Source organism: Hylaeus volcanicus, chromosome 2 (assembly GCF_026283585.1).
Source record: "Hylaeus volcanicus isolate JK05 chromosome 2, UHH_iyHylVolc1.0_haploid, whole genome shotgun sequence".
Classification (NCBI taxonomy): domain Eukaryota; kingdom Metazoa; phylum Arthropoda; class Insecta; order Hymenoptera; family Colletidae; genus Hylaeus; species Hylaeus volcanicus.
Window position 1 is genome coordinate 1,437,410 of NC_071977.1, and position 21,234 is coordinate 1,458,643.

The following is a 21,234-nucleotide window of genomic DNA, read 5'->3' on the forward strand; positions in this document are numbered from 1 at the left end:
AGTTCAGTCCCGACTTTGTGCATGTATGGAGACTTTGGTTTCTCTCCGTCCTTTATTCGCTGTCCCTCTCTACGTTCGGAGCTCGTAAGCAAACGTCAGAAAATGTACAAAGTCTACGATATACGGACTAGTTCGGTCCCGAGTTTCTACATGTACGGAGACTTTACTGTACCCGTTTCGTTTCTTTCGTAACGTTAAATTCGTAAACGATCAACAGGTGCGCGATACGCGAGAATCGATCGCGGACGCAGTGGACACGTTGGCGGTCGCGGTAGCCGACTCGTATCGCGTTCGGCGAGGAATCGGAAGGAACTAGACCAGTCTCCGTAGACTGGCACGTTTACTTCGAACGGTCGTATTTTCAAAATCTCTGGCCTAAGCTACCGGAGCGGTGCTCGCGCGTTGCAAATACGAGCAACTTCGATCGGAGCGTTGTTGCGTAAGAATCGCGGTTTTCCCGATAACTCGTCGTCGCTCCAAAGAAGCAAACACCGAAAATAAAAATATACGTGTCGAGTCGAGTAACCTCCTCCTTTTCGAAGTCGATCAGAAATGGATGAAAGGTTTCGTCCAAGGATCGAAAACTCGTAAGCGAGTTTTCCGCGGAAAGCCAACGTACTTTCGAAGCGTTCCCGTTCTCACAGTCGTAGCCGCGGCAACGAGCTGTTGCTGTTGTCGCTGGCGCTGGAGCTCCCTCTTTCTCTCCATCTACAAAGTCGGATCGCGTAACCGAGTTCGATCGTATCGCCTGGCCGTTTCGACGACGCGAAAGATCTTTCGCGCGAATCTCGCGGGATCGGCACGCGTATTTGCGTGGTACGCTTCCCAGCGAGGGGAACGAGCGACGACTTTCGAACGCGAGACTCGAGAAGAGGAACCCGACCGACCGTTCCTCAGGCCGCTCGGCTCGGCTCTGTTCTCGTTCGAAATAACGCCACGGTTGTCGTTGTTTTACTTTTACTCTGTAGCGCGATATGATCGTCCATCGCGAGCATCTCGCCGCTCCGATTATCTTCGCGACGGAGTTTACAACCCGTCTACGAAAGAAAGTACCGATGGGTGAAAGCGCAATGATCGCGAACCTACGAGCTAACGCTCGCGGTAGCGCTAAAGCGTCCAAGAAAATTCCGTCTGCGCACGAAATCTCGCCAGGAATGGAATTTTGTATGGCGCATTCCGCCAGAGCGGTTCACCTTCGGCGCAACGCGGACAGTAAATTATACGATCGACCGGGCTGACCAGACCCAGACCGTTCTTCGACTCGTTTCGAGCACTCTCCTCGACGCGTCGCGCTCGACTCGAATAGTTGTCGTTTATTAGTCGACGACACGCGACCGTCGACGTCGAGTAAATTTGGTCGTGATCCGCTGGAGCCGAAGGGGACACCGCGTACGCCGCGCCGCCGCTGCAAACGGAGACTCGAACTGGATTCGAATCGTTCCGCGTTTCCTCGACGCGTACTCGAGCCGAAATATCGAAAAGTCGAGTCTCGTTGTCGTCGTTAGCCAGCTAAACGCGCACGATCACCGTCGTCGATATTCGCTCGAAAGGAATGCAATGTTCGCTCGATAATCCAGACCGTACCGCGGTATGCCGCGCGTGGAACTTGAAACGAGCCTCGTTAGAGCGAAAACCTGCCGCGGCGGTTTGCCGCGTTGCCACGTAGACCTACTCTCTTTCTCTTGCCTTATTTTTCATTCCTTTACTTTTCTTCCCTCATCTTTATTCGCCCAGCAATATTATTCCTCTATCTCTATCGCTACCTCGCCTCTCTCGATCCATGATCCATATAATATATCCCCCCCCCCTCTCTCTCTCTCTCTCTCTCTCTCTGCAATCTATGAAACAGAAAATTAACCGCGGCTAAATTTCCGAAATTCCCTCCATCTATCTATACTTTCGAGGATCACGCATTTACAGATTCGCTCCAACTTTGAAAGGCCGAACCTACATACCTACCTACGCGTACTTGTCGGCAATTACTCGCTATTATATAAGGCTACGCTTCCTGCTCTTACTCGGAAAGTGCTCGCGTCTAGCAAACGAAACAACCTCGACGTCTGATCGCCGATTCGAATCTGGATTTTTCCAAGCGAACTTATGACTCGCGACCTTCTTCGGAAATCTGATTCGATTCGGAAAACTCGTCGCTGTCGTTGTCATTGTCGCTCACGTTCCCGATTCTCGAGGAAACGCGACGCGATACATCGCGATCGAGACTCGCTGTAACTTTCCAGTTGGCCGACGCGAAAGAGTATGGGAAAATTGCGCAACGGATCGAACGACGCGAAAAATATCGCGATAATAACCCCCTAAATGGCAGGTGTCTTCCCGCTCGATCGTTTCTCGTAATGGTATCAAAGTTCAATTTCCGAAGCGACAATAATATCTAGAGGCTATGCAATTACTCGCGCGCGCGCTGTATCAATTTCATGGGAACACCGCGTCACATCGTTGCGACACACGCAACACACGCATCCGCGGGCATTTCCATACTCTTTTTTCTTCCAACTATTCAAATTAATTTTTTCCTAGTGCATCCTATGTCCGCGACGGTATCGCACGTATTCGATAAATCAAGAACGGTTACTCGACGAAGGATGACGGTCGATGGGAGCGCGTTGCTTTTCGCGCGCATCAGGATTCGAACAACGCACCGCGAGTAGCTGTACGCGCGGGAATAAAACGTGCTGGTTTTTCGGTTGGCAATCGGAAACTTCAAGTGAAAGTAACGAGTAACGAGACGTAATCTTTTCGTCGAGAGCGTTAGCTCGAACTCGAACCACGATGCAACGACACGCAAAGAGTCGTTCGACAACGGAGCCGAAAAACGAGATAGCCGACTGCTCGTTACTCGTTACTCGTCATGTAGCGGCGCGAGACGGTGATTCATCGAGCGAGCATACGAGATGACACGTTCATCGAATCGAATCGAATTAACAGCGTACAACGGTTGTGGCGCCGGTAACGGCGTTAACGATCTCGTTAACGTGCCTTTCGACGGAACGACGTTGCCCGATCGGGCCAACAAACTATCGTCCACGTATCTACCTACGTGTCTAAGAACGATATTTCTCGCGCTATTTACTCACACCATCGCCTCAGGAAACCGCCTTGTAGTTTGGCGCAAATCCCACGATGTACTCTCATCTCGATCGATCACCTCTTGTACGCGTCGTGCAACTCTTTTCGCTACCGTTCCTTTCTTCCTTGCAGCCGAGATGAGATGCACGCAAACGAACAAGCGCGCGCTTCCTTCCTTCGAAACAGCCGCACACTCGCGCTGCTCTCTTTCTCTGATTTTATCCGACGCGTTACCACTTTTTCCAATCTTTTTTCTTTAGGTTCTTCGTAATCGTTCTTCTCCTCCTCCTCCTCCTCCTCGTCGTCGTTGTCGTCTTCGTGTTCGCGTTGATCCTCGTAATCGAGTCGATCGTTCGTTATCGATGAGCAACTCGTAGTCGTCGAGCGCGGAAGAACGAAGCGGCGACAGGGGCGGTGGTACGAGGAACGACGAGAAGGAGAAAGTCTATTCTCCTTTCCAAGCGACAAGTGTGCCACTGGCAAAACCTCGACAACGGAGGAACGATACACGTTCGTTGCACGGTACGCGATCTACGCAGCCCGAGCACCAGGCTAACGCGGCCAAACGGTTTACCTTTCTCGACGGGATCAACTTTTCGAACCGTTGCGTTGTTCCCCGCCGCGTATACGCGTACGCGTTCAAACGGTAACTGCTTCGACTCGACTCGACTCGATCCTTTTTGTTAAAGATTTTTTGTCGTTCGATGGACGCGATGAAACCGATCGAACCAACGAATCGCGAAGCGTCGTCGCGATTCACGTTTGATTTGCAGCGAACGAACGCGATGGGCAGCTGGATACGGACACGGCCAATCGTAAGCGAAATGTAAAAGGTACGCGAGCGAAAGCTGATTGCGGAGGAGACGAGTACGCGACCGAAAGGAAGGATCGGATCGGATCGGAACGTAGCAGGCCGAAGCGAAACGTTCGCGTCCAAGTTGGCTGAAACACTGCGGACTGCGTGAGACGAACGCTGCTCTGTTCCCAGTTCCCGCACCACTGCTGTCGCTGTGCATCCTGAACGCCGAGCATGCGGTTCAGGTGAACGATTTATTATTACCCCCACTCGTTCCCTTCAACTCGTCCGCTTCGAGCCGTTCCCTCGTTTCTCCGTTCCATCGCTCCTCCTCCGATTCGTAATATTCCTCCGCTTCCTCCCACCTTCGCGTCCTCCCGTCCTCCTGACACTGCTCATTGCTCGACCGATCGCCCTGAAAAACCGGCAGCTTGCCGTTTTTCTTACTTTTTATCACCTCGGTTAGTCTCGTTCTTTCTTTTCTTTCTTCACTTTTTCACGCGATCCCCCGCAGATACTACGTTTCCTGTTTTCAACGCTTCGAATTCCTAATTTTCTTTCCTCTGATTCTCCGACTACTTTCTGTCTCTGTCTCGACAAAGTACGTCGCATCTGTCTCTCGGATCGAAAAGTCGTAGGAATTGGAGCGATTTCGATGGGGGTGAAACAATACGAAGCAAAACGAAGCGAAACGAAATAACGCGACGCGTCTCGTTCGTTGGCGCGAACAAGCATGCAATCAACGTCGAGTAATTGTATAACGAATGCGATGCCCTTGTTCGAAACATGACAGGATTACGGATAACGAGAGAACCTTGACCTCTTAATTGGAAGCTAATCCCTGTAATTTCATGACACGGAAACACATATCCAGACAATTTCAACAGACTAGACTAGATCGCGGTAATATCACATTATTCGGAACATTCGTGATTGTTCAAATATTATGCAACGAGGATCGTTTAATCCCGTTGACTCCAGGAAGGGCATCATTATCGCTACGAACGCTCTGGTTACCGGTAGCGGAATACGCGAGAAAAATACTATCGCCTACCAACCATTAACAATTGCAATCACTTAACACGGAATTGGTAGAAAAACTGTGAAAAGGTCGATAGGGACACGAGCGTATTCCTCGTCTCGTAAACGATAAAAAATGAATCCATTCGAAGCTGGCTAATAAATCCATTTTATTTCTCTTTCTCGCGATTCTGTTACGATTGCGATATATCGCTACTGTACTGTACAAATACGAATCGACTACAGAGGATTCGTGGTCATCGTCGCTCGTCGGTATCGTAACCTCGAGAAACGCTTGAAAAAATCCATCTATCTATCGATTTCGCCGAATACAATATCCAAGGTACCGATGATGGCTACGATATCGGCGAGCATACAGCCGGGGCCCATGTGACGCAACGCAGATAAATGAGCAAAACCCGGAGCTTTGATTTTACATCTGTAGGGCTTGCTGGAGCCGTCGCTGACAAGGTAAACCCCAAACTCTCCTTTCGGTGCTTCGATCGCGGTATAAGTGGCACCTGGCGGCACTTGAAAACCTTGGGTATACAACTTGAAATGATGAATCAACGCTTCCATGCTGCTCTTCATTTCTTCTCGTCTCGGGGGCACTATTTTTGCATCGTCGATCCTTACTTCGCCCGGTGGCATCTGATTCAGACACTGATAAATGATTCGCAACGACTGACGCATTTCCTCCATACGGCAAAGATACCTGAAACGAATACGTACGTAATCCATCGATAAACTAATTCACGAGCAACGAGTAAATAATTACCTATCGTAGCAATCCCCGTTTTTACCAATGGGAATGTCGAAATCGACGAGATCGTACGCATCGTAAGGCGCGACTTTCCTCAAATCCCATTTTATTCCCGAACCCCGTAACATCACGCCGCTAAATCCCCAATTCAACGCTTCCTCCGCCGACACCGTACCGACGTCTCGCGTGCGATCGACCCACACTCTGTTCGACGTCAATATATCCTCGACTTCATCCAATCGTTCGGCGTACTTGGAAGCCCATTGGTATATATCGTCCATTAGACCTAGCGGCATGTCCAAAGAAACGCCGCCGGGACGTATGTAAGCAGCGTGCATTCGCGCACCGCTTACCCGTTCATAGAATTCCATCAATTTTTCTCGTTCTTCGAATAACCAAAAAAACGGCGTCAGAGCGCCTATATCAAGCGCATGCGTTCCAATTCCCATAATATGATTCAAAATTCTCGTGATCTCGGCAAAAAGGGCTGAAAATGTAAACGTAGGGAATGAACGGATCAACTCTGAACACGGTTTTTAAATTATTCTGTTAATATCGTTTGAAACGATAGCAGCAGAAATCTGAAAAAAGTTTGCTTACTTCTAATATACTTTCCACGTAGAGGTACCTCGATGTTGAGCAACTTCTCAATAGCCATAGAAAAGCATTGTTCGTTGCACATCATAGAAACATAGTCCAAACGATCGAAATAAGGTAACGCTTGCATGTACGTTTTATATTCGATCAACTTTTCCGTGCCACGATGCAAGAGACCTATGTGCGGATCTGTGCGAACCGCATACTCTCCGGATAGCTCGACGATCAATCTTAACACTCCGTGCGCAGCTGGATGTTGCGGACCAAAATTAATACTTATATTTTTAATCCCTGCATCCTCCACTACATCGACCTCCTTAATGGATCTAGGTTGCCATTTCCCCACCTCCGAAGGAGTGTACACACAAGCCAATTTGTAAAGATCCATAAAGTATTCTTCATCCGGATACCACGCGTGTGCACAGCGCTGCTGACTGTAACGTTCGTAGCATTTTACGTCGAGTAACCATCGTTTATAGGTTAGAACACAATTACATAATCGAGAATCTACATCGCGCAATTACATTTGATAGCTCCGAAACTCGTTACGTTAACATCACCTTCCGATGATTGCCGGAGTTCCTCTCCTGCCAGTAGCGAAGAGTCCTATTTCGTTCCATAATCCACTGAATCCTCTCCTAGATCGTACAACGGACAACACTCTGGCGGCCATCGTCAAGTCTCGAACACAAACGAACAGCAAACAGAGGTTCTCCGGGTTCTCGCCCTCCCTCGGACTCGGTTTTACCTCCCTGCCGTCGGTAGTAGCGCTTACTTACGCCGTTGCTTCTTCGAATTGTTACTCTTATTATTATCGGTGTTATTATTAGCTAACAACTAGCAATTCGACAAACGGTTGGTTCGCTTACCGCTTTCTCTCATCGTTGTTAGTCGCTTCGCCTTCCTTTTCGCTTGAAGTAATCAAGTTCCATCGACCAGGATTTGGTATCGATGGCGCCATCGCTGGCAAAACGCCCAAGTTTCTAATGAAAGTAGTTGTCGCAATTCCTGCAAGATGGCGTCACCGATATTCAAAATGTGGAGGACTTGATTCCACGCTTGTCAATTATATTTACAACTATGTAGAACTTGATCCGGGGACTAAAACCAACTAGCCTAACCTAACCTAGTTGCCGTCCGACATCTAGCATCGAAGAGATCAAACTAATTCGATTCGATTTGATTTCCTTTATTTGAGCGATAATCCTGTAGGACTGTTTGCACTTTTCTCGGTCCAGTCTGGCTTGTTACAATTCACAACTCTTACGCGTCTGTCTTTTCTTTTTCCCTATAACATTTACATTCTTTCCATTCTTTACCAGGTTATTACGACGAGAAAGAATTAAAATGAACGTAAAAACGTATCAAGGTCTACAACGCTACAAAGGTTTGCTTACGACATTTTTCAATTGTACGTTACTCGGTTCCGTACTTGGTTTCTAAAGCGAAAAAAATCATAACGTCTCCACTCGATTCGAAATTGTTGCTTTATTTAACTTGAACTTTCGATACGGCGCTTGTGTACGGTTGTATATGTACGATAATACATGTATGCGTATAGAAAAATGTGTTGCATCGACATTAAGTAAAGGTACAAAAGTCTATCTCGTCGATGTTTACCGACAAAATAATCGAGGTTTTGATCGAATAGGCGGCCGTGCCGCTTCCTCTCCCTCTCTCTCTCTCTCTTCCGTTTATGGAGAGCGAAACGCAAATAAAGGTAGTCAATGAAAGTCGTAAAGAAGGTAACGATGCAGCGACTGAGGTAATTGAAGGTTGCGTACGATTTTAGGTAACTTGGTGCCGCAGAGCTTTCGGACGATCAATCTGGCTTGGTGAGTCAACGGCAACGGAGTCCTCGCCGCTTCCATCACCATCGCTTTCTGCGCATCCGTCAGACTGCTCGATCGTCGTATCATGCAAGGGTCGAAACTTTCCGCTGCCTCCAGCAACGCTTTCAAGAGTCGCGGTTTATCCGCCGTATTTTGTAGAGAGTTGAGTATACCGTGCGGATCGCGGAACTGCGTCTTGATCACGACTCGTGCACCGTACTTGAGCAACAGAGCTACTACTTCGACCGAAGGGTTCTCGTTCGAAGCCACGTACTCCGCGAGCACTGGACGCAACGCCGGGCCTTCGTCGCTGCGTATCACCAAGTTCGGATCCGCGCCTCGCTCCAGCAGCATCGACAGGATCTTCAGTCTGTTTGGAATGTTGTCAGCGCAGGCGACATGAAGCGGCGATCCGATGATCGGCGAGGTCGCGTTCACGTCAGCGCCTAAATTCGAAATTCTCGGTCGAGAATTTATTCGGTACGGGAAAAATGTAACGTTTACCTTTCAGCGCCGAATTAAGATTTCCTAGAGCTCTTCGGACTACAGTGGCTGACGACAATCGTCCGCTGACTTGCAACAGAACATTGTAACGTAACGCGAGCATTCGCTTAGTCTGGACGGACTCTTGCGCTCTTGCGTGCTCCACTGGTCTGTCGGTTTTTCGACGAACCTCTTTGATCGTCTACTTTTCACCGAACCGAGTAGTAAGTATCGAGAAAGAATTCAGCCGAGAGTTCGAAGCGAGCATTCGTGATTCCAAAAACGACCTCGTAATGTAACGTTGGTGCCGAACCGTAAAATTCGTACCGAGCAATTACATCACAGCGTTTTGTTGCAAATCAGTCGCCGGCTTAAAAGAAACCTTCGTTGCAGCTAACCTGTAGCCCCTAAAGCTCGTGCCTTGATCCGGCCTCGGTACCCGTATCGCGTATCGCGTGGAATCCATCGACGAGCAACGACCCCGCGATCGAAAAATCGTAAATTTGAAAGTTGACGCGCTGTCCAACGAAACTTGCGCTTGTCGCGGTTCGAAACGAACAAGACGAACGGTCGTTGCAAGGTCGAATTCCGCTGCGATAACGCGTGTAAGCCTACCCGACATCAACAGCATTTGGACGATCGAGGGGTCACCCTTCAAAATGGCCAGATCGAGGGCCGTCGGTTTTTGATACTCGGGCCCGAGATCGAGACGCGCGCCTTGCTTTAGAAGTAGATCGATCACCGCCGGATCTCCGCCGAGGATCGCGTAGTGCAGAACCGTCCGATAGTCGTGTCGAGCATCGGCCATGGAATTAACGTCCGCTCCGTAGCTCAGCAAAAGCAACACGGAAGCTATACCCTGAATCATAAGGGAAATCATTCCTGATTGGTAAGTACGTCGAGTATAGTGTACCGATTCATGTATATGTTGTATGTTCGTACAATCATGCACGCGTAAACTAAAAGACGAGGATTACCTGTGGTAATCTCGCCGCTTTCATCAACGGGGTCAGTCCAGCGCGGTCTCTCGTGTTCGGTTGAGCTCCAAACGCTAATAACAGTTCCATGCATTGCAGATCCAACGGCGAAACCAAGTTGATCTCCGATCCAAAGAAGTACCTTTTATTTGGATTCGCGCCAGCTTCCAGCAAGATTCTAGCTACGTCGACGTGACGATTTCTCAAGGCGAGTCGCAACGGTTCGTCGCACAACGTCGTCCTGCGTCGTGTCAATAATTAATCGTCGTTTGCCATTCTTTCTTTCGTCTCTCTCTCTCTCTTCCTCGCTCAATCGCGGTCGCTCTTGCCATCGGTAAGCATAAATAGTCGAAAAGAAAAATTGCACGCATAGATTACGCAGGCACGATTACGTCGGTGTAGTAATTTATAGCACCGGAAGATCCTTGGCGCGCTTGGGTTTTTATCGATGCCAATCGAGCGGCAATCGAGATAGACGAGAGAAAGAACGAACCCTCTGTTGCATAGAGGAAAAAGAAAAAGAGATAGGTAGCGTGTCGCGAATAGAAAAACCCGCGGGTCTCGTACCTCGGGAAAAGCTCGCCGGTTTCCTGTCGATGATCGACCCTGGCGCCGTGCTTGAGCAATAACTTTACCAGATCCAAGTAACCGTGCTCGGCGGCCAGGTGCAACGCTGAATAACCGCACTCGTCGGTCGCGTCGATGTCCGCACCGCGCACCAACAAAAGCTGAGCCGCCTCCGTGTATCTCTGCCATACCGCGTAATGCAACGGTCTCAAACCCTGCGTGACCGGCTCGTTCGCTTTTGCCCCGCATGCCAACAGGATACGAATTTCGTCGAGTGGTTGCAAACGTATTATAGAGTCTGCTAGTTCCCGTTGCAACGGGCTGGCGGTGCATTCGGATGGCATCTAAACGTCGGTAGCGACGTCAAACAGATACACATTCGGATTATTCGATGTATTCTTTCCCTCCGTTGCGATGTACCGTAGTCATCCATCGGTTGCGATCGTCCTAGCATTTTCGAAACGATAGCGCACGACGAACAAAGAAGACTGTTGCGGTCGAGCCGCAACGTTATCGCGACCCTTTGCGGTCCGAATCTCGAACTAGCAACGGAAAACGGATTTACGCGGTTCTTTAGCAGCGCGATTTTTATTTCTCTCACTCTTTCCCTGAGCCACGTTGCATTGCTATTTAAACATTGTGCCGCGAGTACTACGCTGTACGCTATATCTATTCCTATTCCTGTTCCTTGTCGAAATCGCACGGAAACATTCGACTCTCGCGCGCATCCTCGACGCGTCGTGTTCGACCGAACATTCGAGATCTCGATTCAAACGTCGAAAGACTGCCAAGCCAGCGTCACAATTTTGGCGATGATATCGGAACCACGAGCCGATCGGGAATCGTCGTCGCGGTGACCTATTCTCTTTTGCGAACCGTCCGTCGTCTCGTAGATACTTTCTCTGTCCCCGGTTATACTAGATCCTCCCGTTCGCTCGTTATCGTCGCTACGTAAACTTTTCAACGACGACAAAATTACGCTCCCAACTAGGCCTACATATTAGAATGCATAATCGCTTAGAGATTTCCTGATTTCCTGTTCACGGTTCTTTCGACTTTCCAAGCTCGGCTTTCGAAGCCGTTGAATAAAAGAAGCTAAGCGAACCGATGCTACTCTACGCGACTTAATTCTCGATTCGCATTTGGAGGAAAACGAGTGGAGCGATTAAGAAATTAAGATCGAGTTATTCCCGAAAGTGTTTCGATTCCTCGGACAACCGTTTCCGATCGCCAAGTTGAATTTCGAGACCGAAAACGACGTTTGACGTTTCTCGACACGCTCATGTTCGTTGTTGTTTACTCACAGCGAATAATCTGCGATGCTCCAACATATAGAACCGGTTGTGTTGAGAACTGTCTTCTTCGTCGGAAACTCGGACCTATTTAAAGCATCGAACGGTGATTCCGCCCGAAAATAACACAAAGGGAACGCGCGGGAGCGTGCGCACGAAATCATCCGCTCGCGACAACTGCGCAATTTTCGCGTCGCAGAACACGATGCGAGTTCGAGTCCGAATTCGAATTCGAGTCGACGCGTTTCGTAGGATTTTCCCGTGTGATCGGCCGACGGCTGTCTCTCTGTCTTATCCTTCGGTCCGCGTCTTTGTGTCCCTGTTTCAGCCGAGACTTTCCGATTTCGAGTCACCGCTAATTTTTCACGACCGTTCCCCGCTGCTTCTTCTTCTTCTTCCTCCTACGAGATTTCCTCGACTACCATCCTGCCACCTTCGTGTTCTTCGTACTCGTCCAAAACTCGTGCAACCTGACGCAATCGTACGCGATGCCTGGCGAATAACAAGGATTGGTTTTCGGAAACAACTAAAAGCGTGTCACTCTTTTTGGAAGTACTTTTATTAAGAAATACTTTGCACTTATTAAATGCCTTATACTCTTAATTCACTTTAATTATAATAATAATTATTGTTATAGCATTGTCCTATCTTTCTACTTAGAAGCATGCTTCGCTAACACACGTTACACGACCCTAAAATTATAAGCAATTTTTTTTTTTTTCCTTAACGTACAGCTTATACGTAAATCAAACAACAATACTTTAATTTCACGAAGCCGACAAGTGCAGAGTTTTCAATGGAAATCTTCGCAACCTACGAAAAATTCTGTACACAAGTGCTGCATATACGTATGTTGCGGCTCGAAGGGACTCCGAACGCGTTACAGTTGCTGTGACGTTGATTACCGAATCATCTCGCGCCAAGAAAATCGCCAAGTATACTCTGGATATTATCGTAAGCTTCTTCTCGAAATCGGATCGGATCGGATCAGTAATCGCTCCAACGACGCCGTCTACCCTCGCTTACGCCTCTTTGTTTTGTGTCTCCATTCTTTCGGAGCCGTGAGAAAAAAAAACGTGTGTGTATATATATATATATATATATATATATATATATATATAAACAGATCAGAATAAGAAATACAATTCGGTACTTTCTTCTTCCATTTTCTTTCGATTCGTGATACGGTTGTTAACGTTGATTATCGTCGTCACCCGCGCTCGCTCGCTCGCTCGCTCGCGATACAATGCGATTTAACCGAACAACGCCGAGTTTTGCAGGACATATTATTTATCTATATATCTGCCGCTAACCGCTAATTTATACGTCTATCTGCAACGCGTAGATGCGTTTCGATCGTGTACCACCGTCGAATGGTGCCGTCTTTCGAACGGGAAACACGCTAGTCGCGGGTCGCCTGAGTATACTCGACCCGATTCGACCCGTATCGACTCATTTATCATTTTATTAGTACATACACATTTTTTTTTTTTGTAACATTCGCGACGAATGTACAGCGAAAGACGGCTCCCGCTCGAACCGATAGTTTGCACATACACGCAACCTTGCCATAACGGTCACGTTCGATCTGTTAGTCTTAAGGAACCTACGTTTAGAAAACTGGACTTTTCATAGGTTTGTGATTTCGTCGAAAAATATCTATAGAACGTTCTCCACGATTCCAACCCGAGCAAGGAACCGATCGATCGATCGATTGCTTCGGCACGAAACAGTCACAGAACCGACCAATTTTTGCGCACTGTTTCCTATATCTCGCTCTTTCATTCTCGCACACGCACACACTCATCCGTACACTCACTCACTCGTTTCTTCGCTCACTCGCTTATTCGCTACGCGCCGGTACGCACACATGCGCGAACGCGCGCACCCTATTGTATGATACAAATATTCGGCATGCGTTACATTAGCATGTAAGAAATGCACGCTACCTGGATTGGATTCGTTCGATTAAAATTTGTCCCTTTTTCTTTTCTTTTCCTTTTTTTTTTTTTTTACAGAAATATCCTTCCAGGGAAGAATGAAGAAATACGATAAGGAATGAAAGCCACGTCGCAGAGTGGAAAAAACGGAAAGACCGATCGACCGATCGATCGCGTTCCCTGCTGTTCGTAGAATATTGATCTCGGTAACTGTAAAAAGAAATCTTAATTATGATGATCGGATGATCGACCATCGTAATAGGTATAGTCGCAAATTCTATCTACAAATAATAATACCGCTTTAAAAGTGTAGTCCGAAGCGATAACCTAATTAAATATAACATAAACTGCCTCGAAATGGCTACGATCTACGTACTCCTAAGAAAACGGCTATAGTAATAATAGTCGTCGAGTGTCGTCCATGCTTCTTTGATTGTTGTTTAGTTACATATTTTAAGGGCATTACAATTCACGTGAGTATGACACGGATTTCCACTAAAAATATTGTTACATACGCTGAGCATTACTGACTTAAGCACTGTACTAAGTTCACGTAAAATGTATCGTTATTATTAGAAAACTAATTATTCTTCATTGGTTTGAAATACTGGTTTTTAATAGATCTGTATAAAACCTTTGTCAACTGGAACTCTTTGAACGATGATTCGCGCGATACGATTTTCCAAGCAACAATCCTCTAACGCATCGGTGAACAAAAAAAGAAAAAAAAAAAGAAAGAAAGAAAGAAAGAAAAAAAAATATCTACCTCGCCGCACGCGCAACGCTCGTATATGCTTTTCTCTATTTCCTCTTTAGCATTCTCTGAGATCTCGACGGAATCGATTCGATTCCTGACGACCGAACGAACAATACGATACAAATGGAAAGGATGGGCGATACAGAGACGCAGGTAGGGTGGCGGTGAACAGAGAGAGATACCGTGTGTGAATGGTTAAGGAGAGAGAGGAGAGGAGAGGAGAGGAGAAAAGAGGTGGAGAGAGATAACGAAAAACGGTAAAAGGACGAAGGAAGGGAGAGTATGAAAACCGCATAGCAGGAATATTTGTACGATCTATGCGATCTTGGGCGGGGTTAAACCAAGAATCGGGAAACACGTCCGTCGGCGGACTGTTCCAATCTCTGTCTGCGACTCGAGTTCGCGCGAACGAGGTGGAATTTCTGGACTCGCTGCGTACCGCGAGAAATCGAATGTTCATAAAGTTTCCTAACCTAATTTAGTCGTTCTTTTACACGGTTATCCTGTATATTGTCAAGTACAAATAAAGTCAGGATTTATCACGAGGCCAGAATAAAAGGCAGATACGTACTAAATGGTAGGACATTTTCGTCTGTACAACGTTTTACATCGACTACGCCCATTATTCTTCTCCCCCCCCTTTTTTATTTTTTTCCTCCCTTTTGTTTTATCTGGCACTCTCCTATTTTAGGCTGTTTCACATTTACGGTAATTTATTTTGCTGGATTATTGCATTGCATGGAAAAATATGGCTTTATCCGAATGCTATTTAACAAAGGCAATACACTGTACGATTACGTTATATTTGTGTCTCTTAGTGTATATGTATGTGTACGTACGTCTGTATGCGCGCGCGTATAAATATATCTACGCGTACGTGCGCTGGTGCGTACTGCGTATGCGTCGCGGATCTCAACGTGTAATCGTATAATCTTACAAAAAGGCAGATCCAGTGTACGAATACTAATCGAAGTGTAGTATCCGTTAAGTGACCAAACCTCGTATTTGGTCGCTTTTATCAAAACTGATGAATTTTTACGATCAATTATAACTGTTCCTTATATGCATGCATACGTGTGTATATGTATGTATCTACGTATGTCTGTATGTATGTCTGTATGTATTCGTGTATGTACACTAGCATGTAAAAAGCATTACGTTATATACGCCTTGATCGTGTTTGTTTCCGGTGACATTTCTCATAAAGTTAAATTGTAAATATTTCTTTTTTTTTCTTTTTTTTTTTAACGAGTACCGGCTCTTGGAGCATCGAGTGCTGAATATCGAATGTGGCGTCGTGTCGAGTATCGAGTTACCGAATATATATACATATACGTACATACTTATACACAGTAACCCCCGCTTTTATGCCGCCATCTTTTTTTTTTTTCCTCGTCGCAATTATGTTTGTTCATTGAACGCGGGCGCCGGTGAAAGCGATTACATTTTTCGTTACATCTGTTTCGGAGTATCATCGTCGAATTGGCTTTGTTTTCTCAATGAAAATTAGCTCAAACATGTTTTCATTCGGACTATGTTCAATCATACATGTGTTTATGTATACACTTATCGGATCACTTTGGAAAAATGTCCAATTTTGTATAATTCGAAATAGTCGGAATAAGACTGTCTTTGGACTTCGTGTACTTTTATCGAATAAACCTCGTCAATTACTCGATAATATTCTCGTAAAGATATAACGAAAAATATAAAAATTTGAAATGTTCTTACTGGGTAATTGTAATCGTCGCCGAAAGCAAGGAGGTCGAAATTCGTTTGGTGTTAATTTATTTGCGGTGGTGCTTCCGATATATCCATCTCGATTATTCTCCTCGTCGGATGGTACACGGCTGCCTCGGCTTCAAATATTAATGTATAGAGAAACATCGGTACTTTTACCAGATACCTATATGAAAACTAGTACAACTAAGAGCATCGAGGGCATCCACACAGGGATTACTGTACTACACAGCGCATATTAATATATCAATAACTAACCAGCATACTCGCGTACTAATCTGTATACGCGCGCGCGTACAGGCGCGTGTATGTGTGTGTGTATACATATGTGAATAAATACAATATATAGACACACACATAACAAAGGCAGAAAGAAGACACCTTCCCCGACAAAGTGCCTACAAAAATATCTGTGTAATAGATCCAGATTTGCAGTATACTAAGATTCAACGTGGTTGCAGGTAAGCCACGTGTTACCAGTCTTGAACATAATGACTAATATTTGTTCGCGGACGAAGCCTGCGATCTCATCGTAGTTATAATAAGCATTTAGACCGCAAGCTTCGAATCTCTCATTTCCCTTAATCTTTCCGTTGAATAAAAGCCAGCAAACCTAACACGCACGGCGTATTACATTCTATTCGGTTTTATAATACCAAAATTGATATTTGAAATTTTGGATTAATTACAGATTATACTACAGGTTCAAAAAAAAAGAGCAACTTAAAAAATACATACACGTTCCACCGGTGTGTGCGCGGGTTCGTGTGGGTGTGCATGTGTGTGTGTGTCTATTCGTGTAAGTGTACGCGCGGGTTTTCTCCCAACCGAGTTGGTGATGTTGATGGGCACACGTTGCGTGTTGTGTATGTCTATATATATAAATACGACGTAATAAAAAAGAACCTACCCTACGGATACGCATTATCAAAAGATTTTCGAGCGGTCGTAAAAATATGCTTCGCGTGACGCGTTCAATCTTCTCTATGAACCGTGTTATGTAAATCTGTTGTAGCAATCTGTGTATAGGACTCAAAAAAATACCTCTCACGCTATCCATGTACGCAAGGTGTATGTGTCACTAAATAGAAGAACGGAACACGGCCCAAAACTGAACCGTACGAGTAGCCTTCGAACGCTGCATCGACACTCGTTACACACATTCCTTCTTGTCCGTTCAAGTCGCGATGGGAAAGAAAACGAATAAAACGTACCCAAATGAAAGTTACTCGATTAAATTAAACGACTCGATGAAAACAATTCAAATATCTCGACATCGAGCGATAATCTTGCAAACATCCCGAGATATTCGTTCGTTTTCTAGTTTTCAATTATTTTCATTTCGTCTCGATGCCGCGTTCGAAAGTTGGCGTATGGTGTTTATGTACACGGAGCCGAGCTGTTCGAGACTAAAATCGTACTTATCGTGTACGATACGTACACGTTGTCAATTATTCTCTATTAAATTACTATCTTTTGTAAATGCAATAAATGTGTGTAGAGTAGAGTAGAGTAGAGTAGAGTAGAGTAGAGAAGAGTAGATTAGAGTAGAGTAGAGCAGCGAAAACGCACTCGCGGTAGATGATGCGTGATCGCAAGTTGTGAATGATTTAACGAAAAGCGGATAACACGGTGCGAGTCGATAAGGATGGGAAGAATGACACAGTCTGGAACAGCTCCGATACGGCAATAAAAAATTTGTTCGATTCAACTCAAGTCTAAAAACTCGCTACTTCTCGTACAGCACTACGGTAGGCTGGAGTTTAGGCTCTCTGGCAAACGATAATTCATCATATGATATGGCGGACTCGCGGGACTTCCCGGTTGACTATTCATGCCAAGATTACTCGAACCACGACCGCGTTTTCGCCTTTGCAATATACCTTTTCTAACCATGTAGAATCGAATCGTACTTATCGGAATTTTGTACTTTTCCGAAGCCACTTGAAACGTCATACCGCGTGCCACCATATCCGAAGCTTGCTTCAATTCTTCTTCCGAACGTCTTTGTCGTCTCTGATAACCTAAACGCCGAACACACAACGATCGAATCAGATTCATCTTATTCGTCTTATTAGATTCTTACCAGCTCCAATGACATTTTTCATTGTTCACGTAACGTACATCTGCTGGTAAAATTTTATCGAAAAAATCTCTACTTAACGATCAACGAAATACTTTTAAAGTTCATTTCCCTCCTCCTTCTTCCAGCTTTGTTTCTTACCTTCGATTGCAGGAAATGGACTACTAGGGTTACAATTGCTGCTCGGTACCATACTAATCGAGTATGGCTTCACTTCCTGTTGCTGAGTAAATTGCTCGTCTGGCTCCATTTTGACCATGCCCTGAGTCTCGGTCAGAGTTGCTTCGCAAGCGCTAAGCGCTTTTTCCAAATGCTGCAACGCTTCGCTGTGCTCCATAAAGTTCGAAGAGTTGGGATTTTGCGTAACGGGCGTAGTGCTATGCGATGGAGCACTCGCCGTGCTGGACGCAGCAACTGTTGCGCCTTCGAGAAAATTAGCGTTCGAAGCTCCATCCTCGGACTGAGTTTCTTCGCGTTTAAAATTAGGCTCATCCTGCTGTGTGGTCGTCGATGGAGTAACAGGAGTATTAGAGTCGCACTGTTGCGAACTACTTTCGCTTAAAGAGTTGTCGTTTCCTTGAGTGGACAAACCACGAATCTGGCAAAAAAGTTATTTACGTAATAATTTATTCACACTTTGCGTATCGTATCCATGTAAATCATCTAAATTGTAAACTAGCGTCGTCTCTCTTTCTTACCTGCAATACTTCGGCAGCTTGCATTAATTTACCCAGCTGCTGTTGCTCTACGTATACTTCTCCACGATACATAAATTCCACCAAAGCCTGAAGTTCCCACATTCTCATGTCTCTCAAAAAGATAATAGGATGGGTGCACGGTATTTCTAGTAGTAAACGTTCCAAATAATCGCTACAAGCTGACAATACCACTTTGTGACACTTTATTGACCCTCCGTCGCATGCCAAAGTGACATCGACGAACTGCTCCGAACTTAAAAGTTTAGGAAACGCGCTGTGCATGTTCGCGTGATGAGAATTCCAGGAAACGCAAAACTGCTGACGATCTCCACCAGGGTAATTACCCGGGGTATGTAAGATACTTCCACTCTCCATTATAGTACCGTTTCGGAACAATTTTCCTGTCAATATTAATACATAATTTGATTACATTCAAACCATAATAAAAGATCTAGTTTGAATTAATAAAAGAAACAAATGCAAAGTCACGGAATATATGGAATCTACAGCTGGAAATTGTTAATATTACACACATGATCTCGAAGATACCATGTAAATCATGGCACGAATTATTTTATGTAACAAATCAAAATTGTGGAAATTATTGTACGTTAAAATTTTCTACCAAATTTTTACTCCTTTCGTATCTGTTAGTAAATTAATGGTATTCATTTTGTTTTAAAGAGAATCTTTTCCTAACAACTTGTTCGTGATAAAGCTTGCATACAACAAAAGAAAGCTAAGAATATCGGCACGACCAACATATTATATCGTCATTCATCTACAAACAAAACTCCATAGTTTCCATGAATAGTAACTGGAAAATATTGAGTCACAAATTCAGATAAAAATCATTAGAGAGTAATAACTATAGACAAGAATCAGAGAACTCGAATGGATTTGAATGTAATTAAATGTAAATAGGAAATTCGATTAGAGAAACACAGAATAACTTGTACAAAATAATAAGCAATATGGCTATGCTGTTTGAGAAAATTTGATATTAACGATATATATTCGAGTACGCGTGTAGATACATCAATTGAATACTTGAATTGGTAATTTAGTAGTAATTAGATGCGATTATAAAATAAAAGTTAACGCGAAAAAGACTTGAAAAGTACTTGGTAGCATTGTACGAGAGAGAACGTGTAACAAAACAAATCTGTCGTACGTAATGTTTAAATGAATTGTTTGATAAAAAGCTTGGAATACAAACTCTAGTTACGCGGCGTTTATCGTAATCACGTGTTCAAAGCGTACCAGCCGACAGGTTAACCAAAAAATATTCGATGTACGCGAAGAAGTGTAAAATTTTTTTGTCAATAGAAAAATGGTGAAATCTTTGTGGGAGACGCTGTCGGCGTGAGTGCCATCACCCCCCAGGAACGCCTTGAACACAAGTTTGGTCTTTCTTCTTACTTAACGAAACCGAATCCTAGAAACTTGAAGATTCCAGGAATAGAATAATAGTAGAAATTTTCTAATAAATCGTTTCACTCACAAATATTCAGCTCCCTCGACTCCTCTCAGATTTTCGCGTCGCTTTCGGGAAGAATCCCTTAAGAAAACATTCATCCGCCGAGATTTGCACTAGCTAGGGGAGCTCGAACGGAAGGGTGGGGGTAGTAAGGCTGGGGGTAGCTTAGCGAACACTAGCGCACCTCTTGTCTTTCCTGAAAACTCTTACGAACGTTAAACTCCCCGACACGTACCAAAAATCCTTCTATCTATACCTACGTTTTACTTATTAGTACGGTTACGCGAGTCAACTAACTTCCAAGTTAGGAACGCTGATATACGCTGAAAAACGGTTACTCTTTTTCTCTAGGGGAAAGTCGTCGAGTACGGCACCAACCGAGAGGCCTGCCCCAACCAAACAACGAGCAATGTCTCGATTGATGCTAAGTTGATGACTTTCTTCGAAAAAGCAAATATTCATGTATCACAGTGTATATGAAAACAACTGTTGACCGATTCTCTTGATTCTCGGCTTTGATTCGTCTATTCGAAGTAACTAGACGAATCAAAGCCGAGAATTACGAGAATCGCTCAACAGTTGCGGTTGGAACAGTTGTCTCAGCGGAATGTATCCAATGCACCCACTGACATTGACCACAGTTATCTTTCTCTTCTAAGAGAAAGTCACCAACTTGCTTGCTGTTTGTCAGAGTAATTGAGCTGGTGACTTTCCCTTTTACAGGCAAGAGTTACCGAGCAATTTGTAATTTATGTTTGGTAGCCATTTGATATTTTCTTTGTAAACCAACTCTAAGCCTAAGGCTACTACATGTATATGTATCCATCTTACTGCACGCGACCATCGCGAACGTGTCTAAGCTCACGTATTAAAAATTGGTACCATGTTTGTAGCGCCGCGTGGGAAAAATTCACCCAACAAAAGTGTGGATATGTACATATACGTGATGCGTATATTACAGTAATGGGTTTTTTAAATTGCCTTAAATTATTTAAAAGAAAGTAAATCAGAGAAAGTGCAGATGTAGTTCAAAGGATTTTCGTCGTTTCAAAGAATATAATTTTTTACGCAATTTAAAAACACCCGCTACTTCTAGTTGGGTGAATCTTTCCCACGCGGCGCTGC

At 45.0% G+C, this 21,234-nt stretch overlaps 4 protein-coding genes across 6 annotated transcripts in view; all 4 read right to left on the reverse strand.

Annotated features, from left to right (window-relative positions):
• The window catches only part of LOC128872624 (scavenger receptor class B member 1), a 9,825-nt gene extending 5,721 nt beyond the window's left edge, over window positions 1–4,104 (reverse strand). The window contains exon 1 of the mRNA XM_054115495.1: window positions 3,093–4,104. Coding sequence (XP_053971470.1) covers window positions 3,093–3,150 — 58 coding nt within the window. The 5' untranslated portion in view covers window positions 3,151–4,104. The remainder of the gene's footprint in view (window positions 1–3,092) is intronic.
• Window positions 4,105–5,051: 947 nt separating this feature from the next.
• Window positions 5,052–7,282, reverse strand: LOC128872626 (NADH dehydrogenase [ubiquinone] iron-sulfur protein 2, mitochondrial). Of its 3 annotated transcripts, none has more exons than XM_054115497.1 (5): window positions 7,130–7,282; window positions 6,821–7,049; window positions 6,264–6,694; window positions 5,679–6,150; window positions 5,052–5,615 (listed from the first exon to the last, which is right to left on the reverse strand). In XM_054115497.1, the coding sequence occupies exons 2-5, from the start codon at window positions 6,931–6,933 to the stop codon at window positions 5,210–5,212; spliced, it is 1,422 nt and encodes a 473-aa protein (XP_053971472.1). In that variant the 5' UTR covers window positions 6,934–7,049; window positions 7,130–7,282; the 3' UTR covers window positions 5,052–5,209. The 3 variants fall into 3 exon arrangements, with proteins under 3 accessions (XP_053971472.1, XP_053971473.1, XP_053971474.1); XM_054115498.1 differs by having other exon boundaries at window positions 6,821–7,046; window positions 7,130–7,149; XM_054115499.1 differs by lacking the exon at window positions 7,130–7,282 and having other exon boundaries at window positions 6,785–6,927.
• Window positions 7,283–7,729: 447 nt separating this feature from the next.
• On the reverse strand, window positions 7,730–11,844 carry LOC128872627 (ankyrin repeat and protein kinase domain-containing protein 1-like). Its single transcript, XM_054115501.1, has 5 exons — window positions 11,424–11,844; window positions 10,120–10,463; window positions 9,553–9,793; window positions 9,191–9,434; window positions 7,730–8,538 (listed from the first exon to the last, which is right to left on the reverse strand). The coding sequence occupies exons 1-5, from the start codon at window positions 11,448–11,450 to the stop codon at window positions 7,985–7,987; spliced, it is 1,410 nt and encodes a 469-aa protein (XP_053971476.1). The 5' UTR covers window positions 11,451–11,844; the 3' UTR covers window positions 7,730–7,984.
• Window positions 11,845–12,576: 732 nt separating this feature from the next.
• On the reverse strand, window positions 12,577–20,619 carry LOC128872632 (broad-complex core protein isoforms 1/2/3/4/5-like). Its single transcript, XM_054115509.1, has 5 exons — window positions 20,370–20,619; window positions 20,134–20,305; window positions 18,630–19,030; window positions 18,073–18,529; window positions 12,577–17,872 (listed from the first exon to the last, which is right to left on the reverse strand). Exons 3-5 carry the CDS (start codon window positions 19,002–19,004, stop codon window positions 17,595–17,597), a joined length of 1,110 nt encoding a protein of 369 aa, XP_053971484.1. The 5' UTR covers window positions 19,005–19,030; window positions 20,134–20,305; window positions 20,370–20,619; the 3' UTR covers window positions 12,577–17,594.
• Between the last annotated feature and the right edge of the window lie 615 nt (window positions 20,620–21,234).

What these genes read in the sequence shown, in the direction of transcription:
- LOC128872627 (XM_054115501.1), bottom strand. Translation starts at nt 11,450, where the DNA reads ATGTTGGAGCATCGCAGATTATTCGCT. An exon ending in AAGCGGCGAGATTACCACAG is followed by an intron (nt 9,435 to 9,552) that starts GTAATCCTCGTC and finishes CTTATGATTCAG; the next exon opens with GGTATAGCTTCCGTGTTGCT. An exon ending in CCAAATGCTGTTGATGTCGG is followed by an intron (nt 8,539 to 9,190) that starts GTAGGCTTACAC and finishes TTTCGAATTTAG; the next exon opens with GCGCTGACGTGAACGCGACC.
- LOC128872626 (XM_054115497.1), bottom strand. Translation starts at nt 6,933, where the DNA reads ATGGCCGCCAGAGTGTTGTCCGTTGTACGATCTAGGAGAGGATTCAGT. An exon ending in ACTCCGGCAATCATCGGAAG is followed by an intron (nt 6,695 to 6,820) that starts GTGATGTTAACG and finishes CGAACGTTACAG; the next exon opens with TCAGCAGCGCTGTGCACACG. An exon ending in ACGTGGAAAGTATATTAGAA is followed by an intron (nt 6,151 to 6,263) that starts GTAAGCAAACTT and finishes TTACATTTTCAG; the next exon opens with CCCTTTTTGCCGAGATCACG.
- LOC128872632 (XM_054115509.1), bottom strand. Translation starts at nt 19,004, where the DNA reads ATGGAGAGTGGAAGTATCTTACATACCCCGGGTAATTACCCTGGTGGA. An exon ending in AAGCTGCCGAAGTATTGCAG is followed by an intron (nt 18,530 to 18,629) that starts GTAAGAAAGAGA and finishes CTTTTTTGCCAG; the next exon opens with ATTCGTGGTTTGTCCACTCA. An exon ending in TCCATTTCCTGCAATCGAAG is followed by an intron (nt 17,873 to 18,072) that starts GTAAGAAACAAA and finishes TTCGGCGTTTAG; the next exon opens with GTTATCAGAGACGACAAAGA.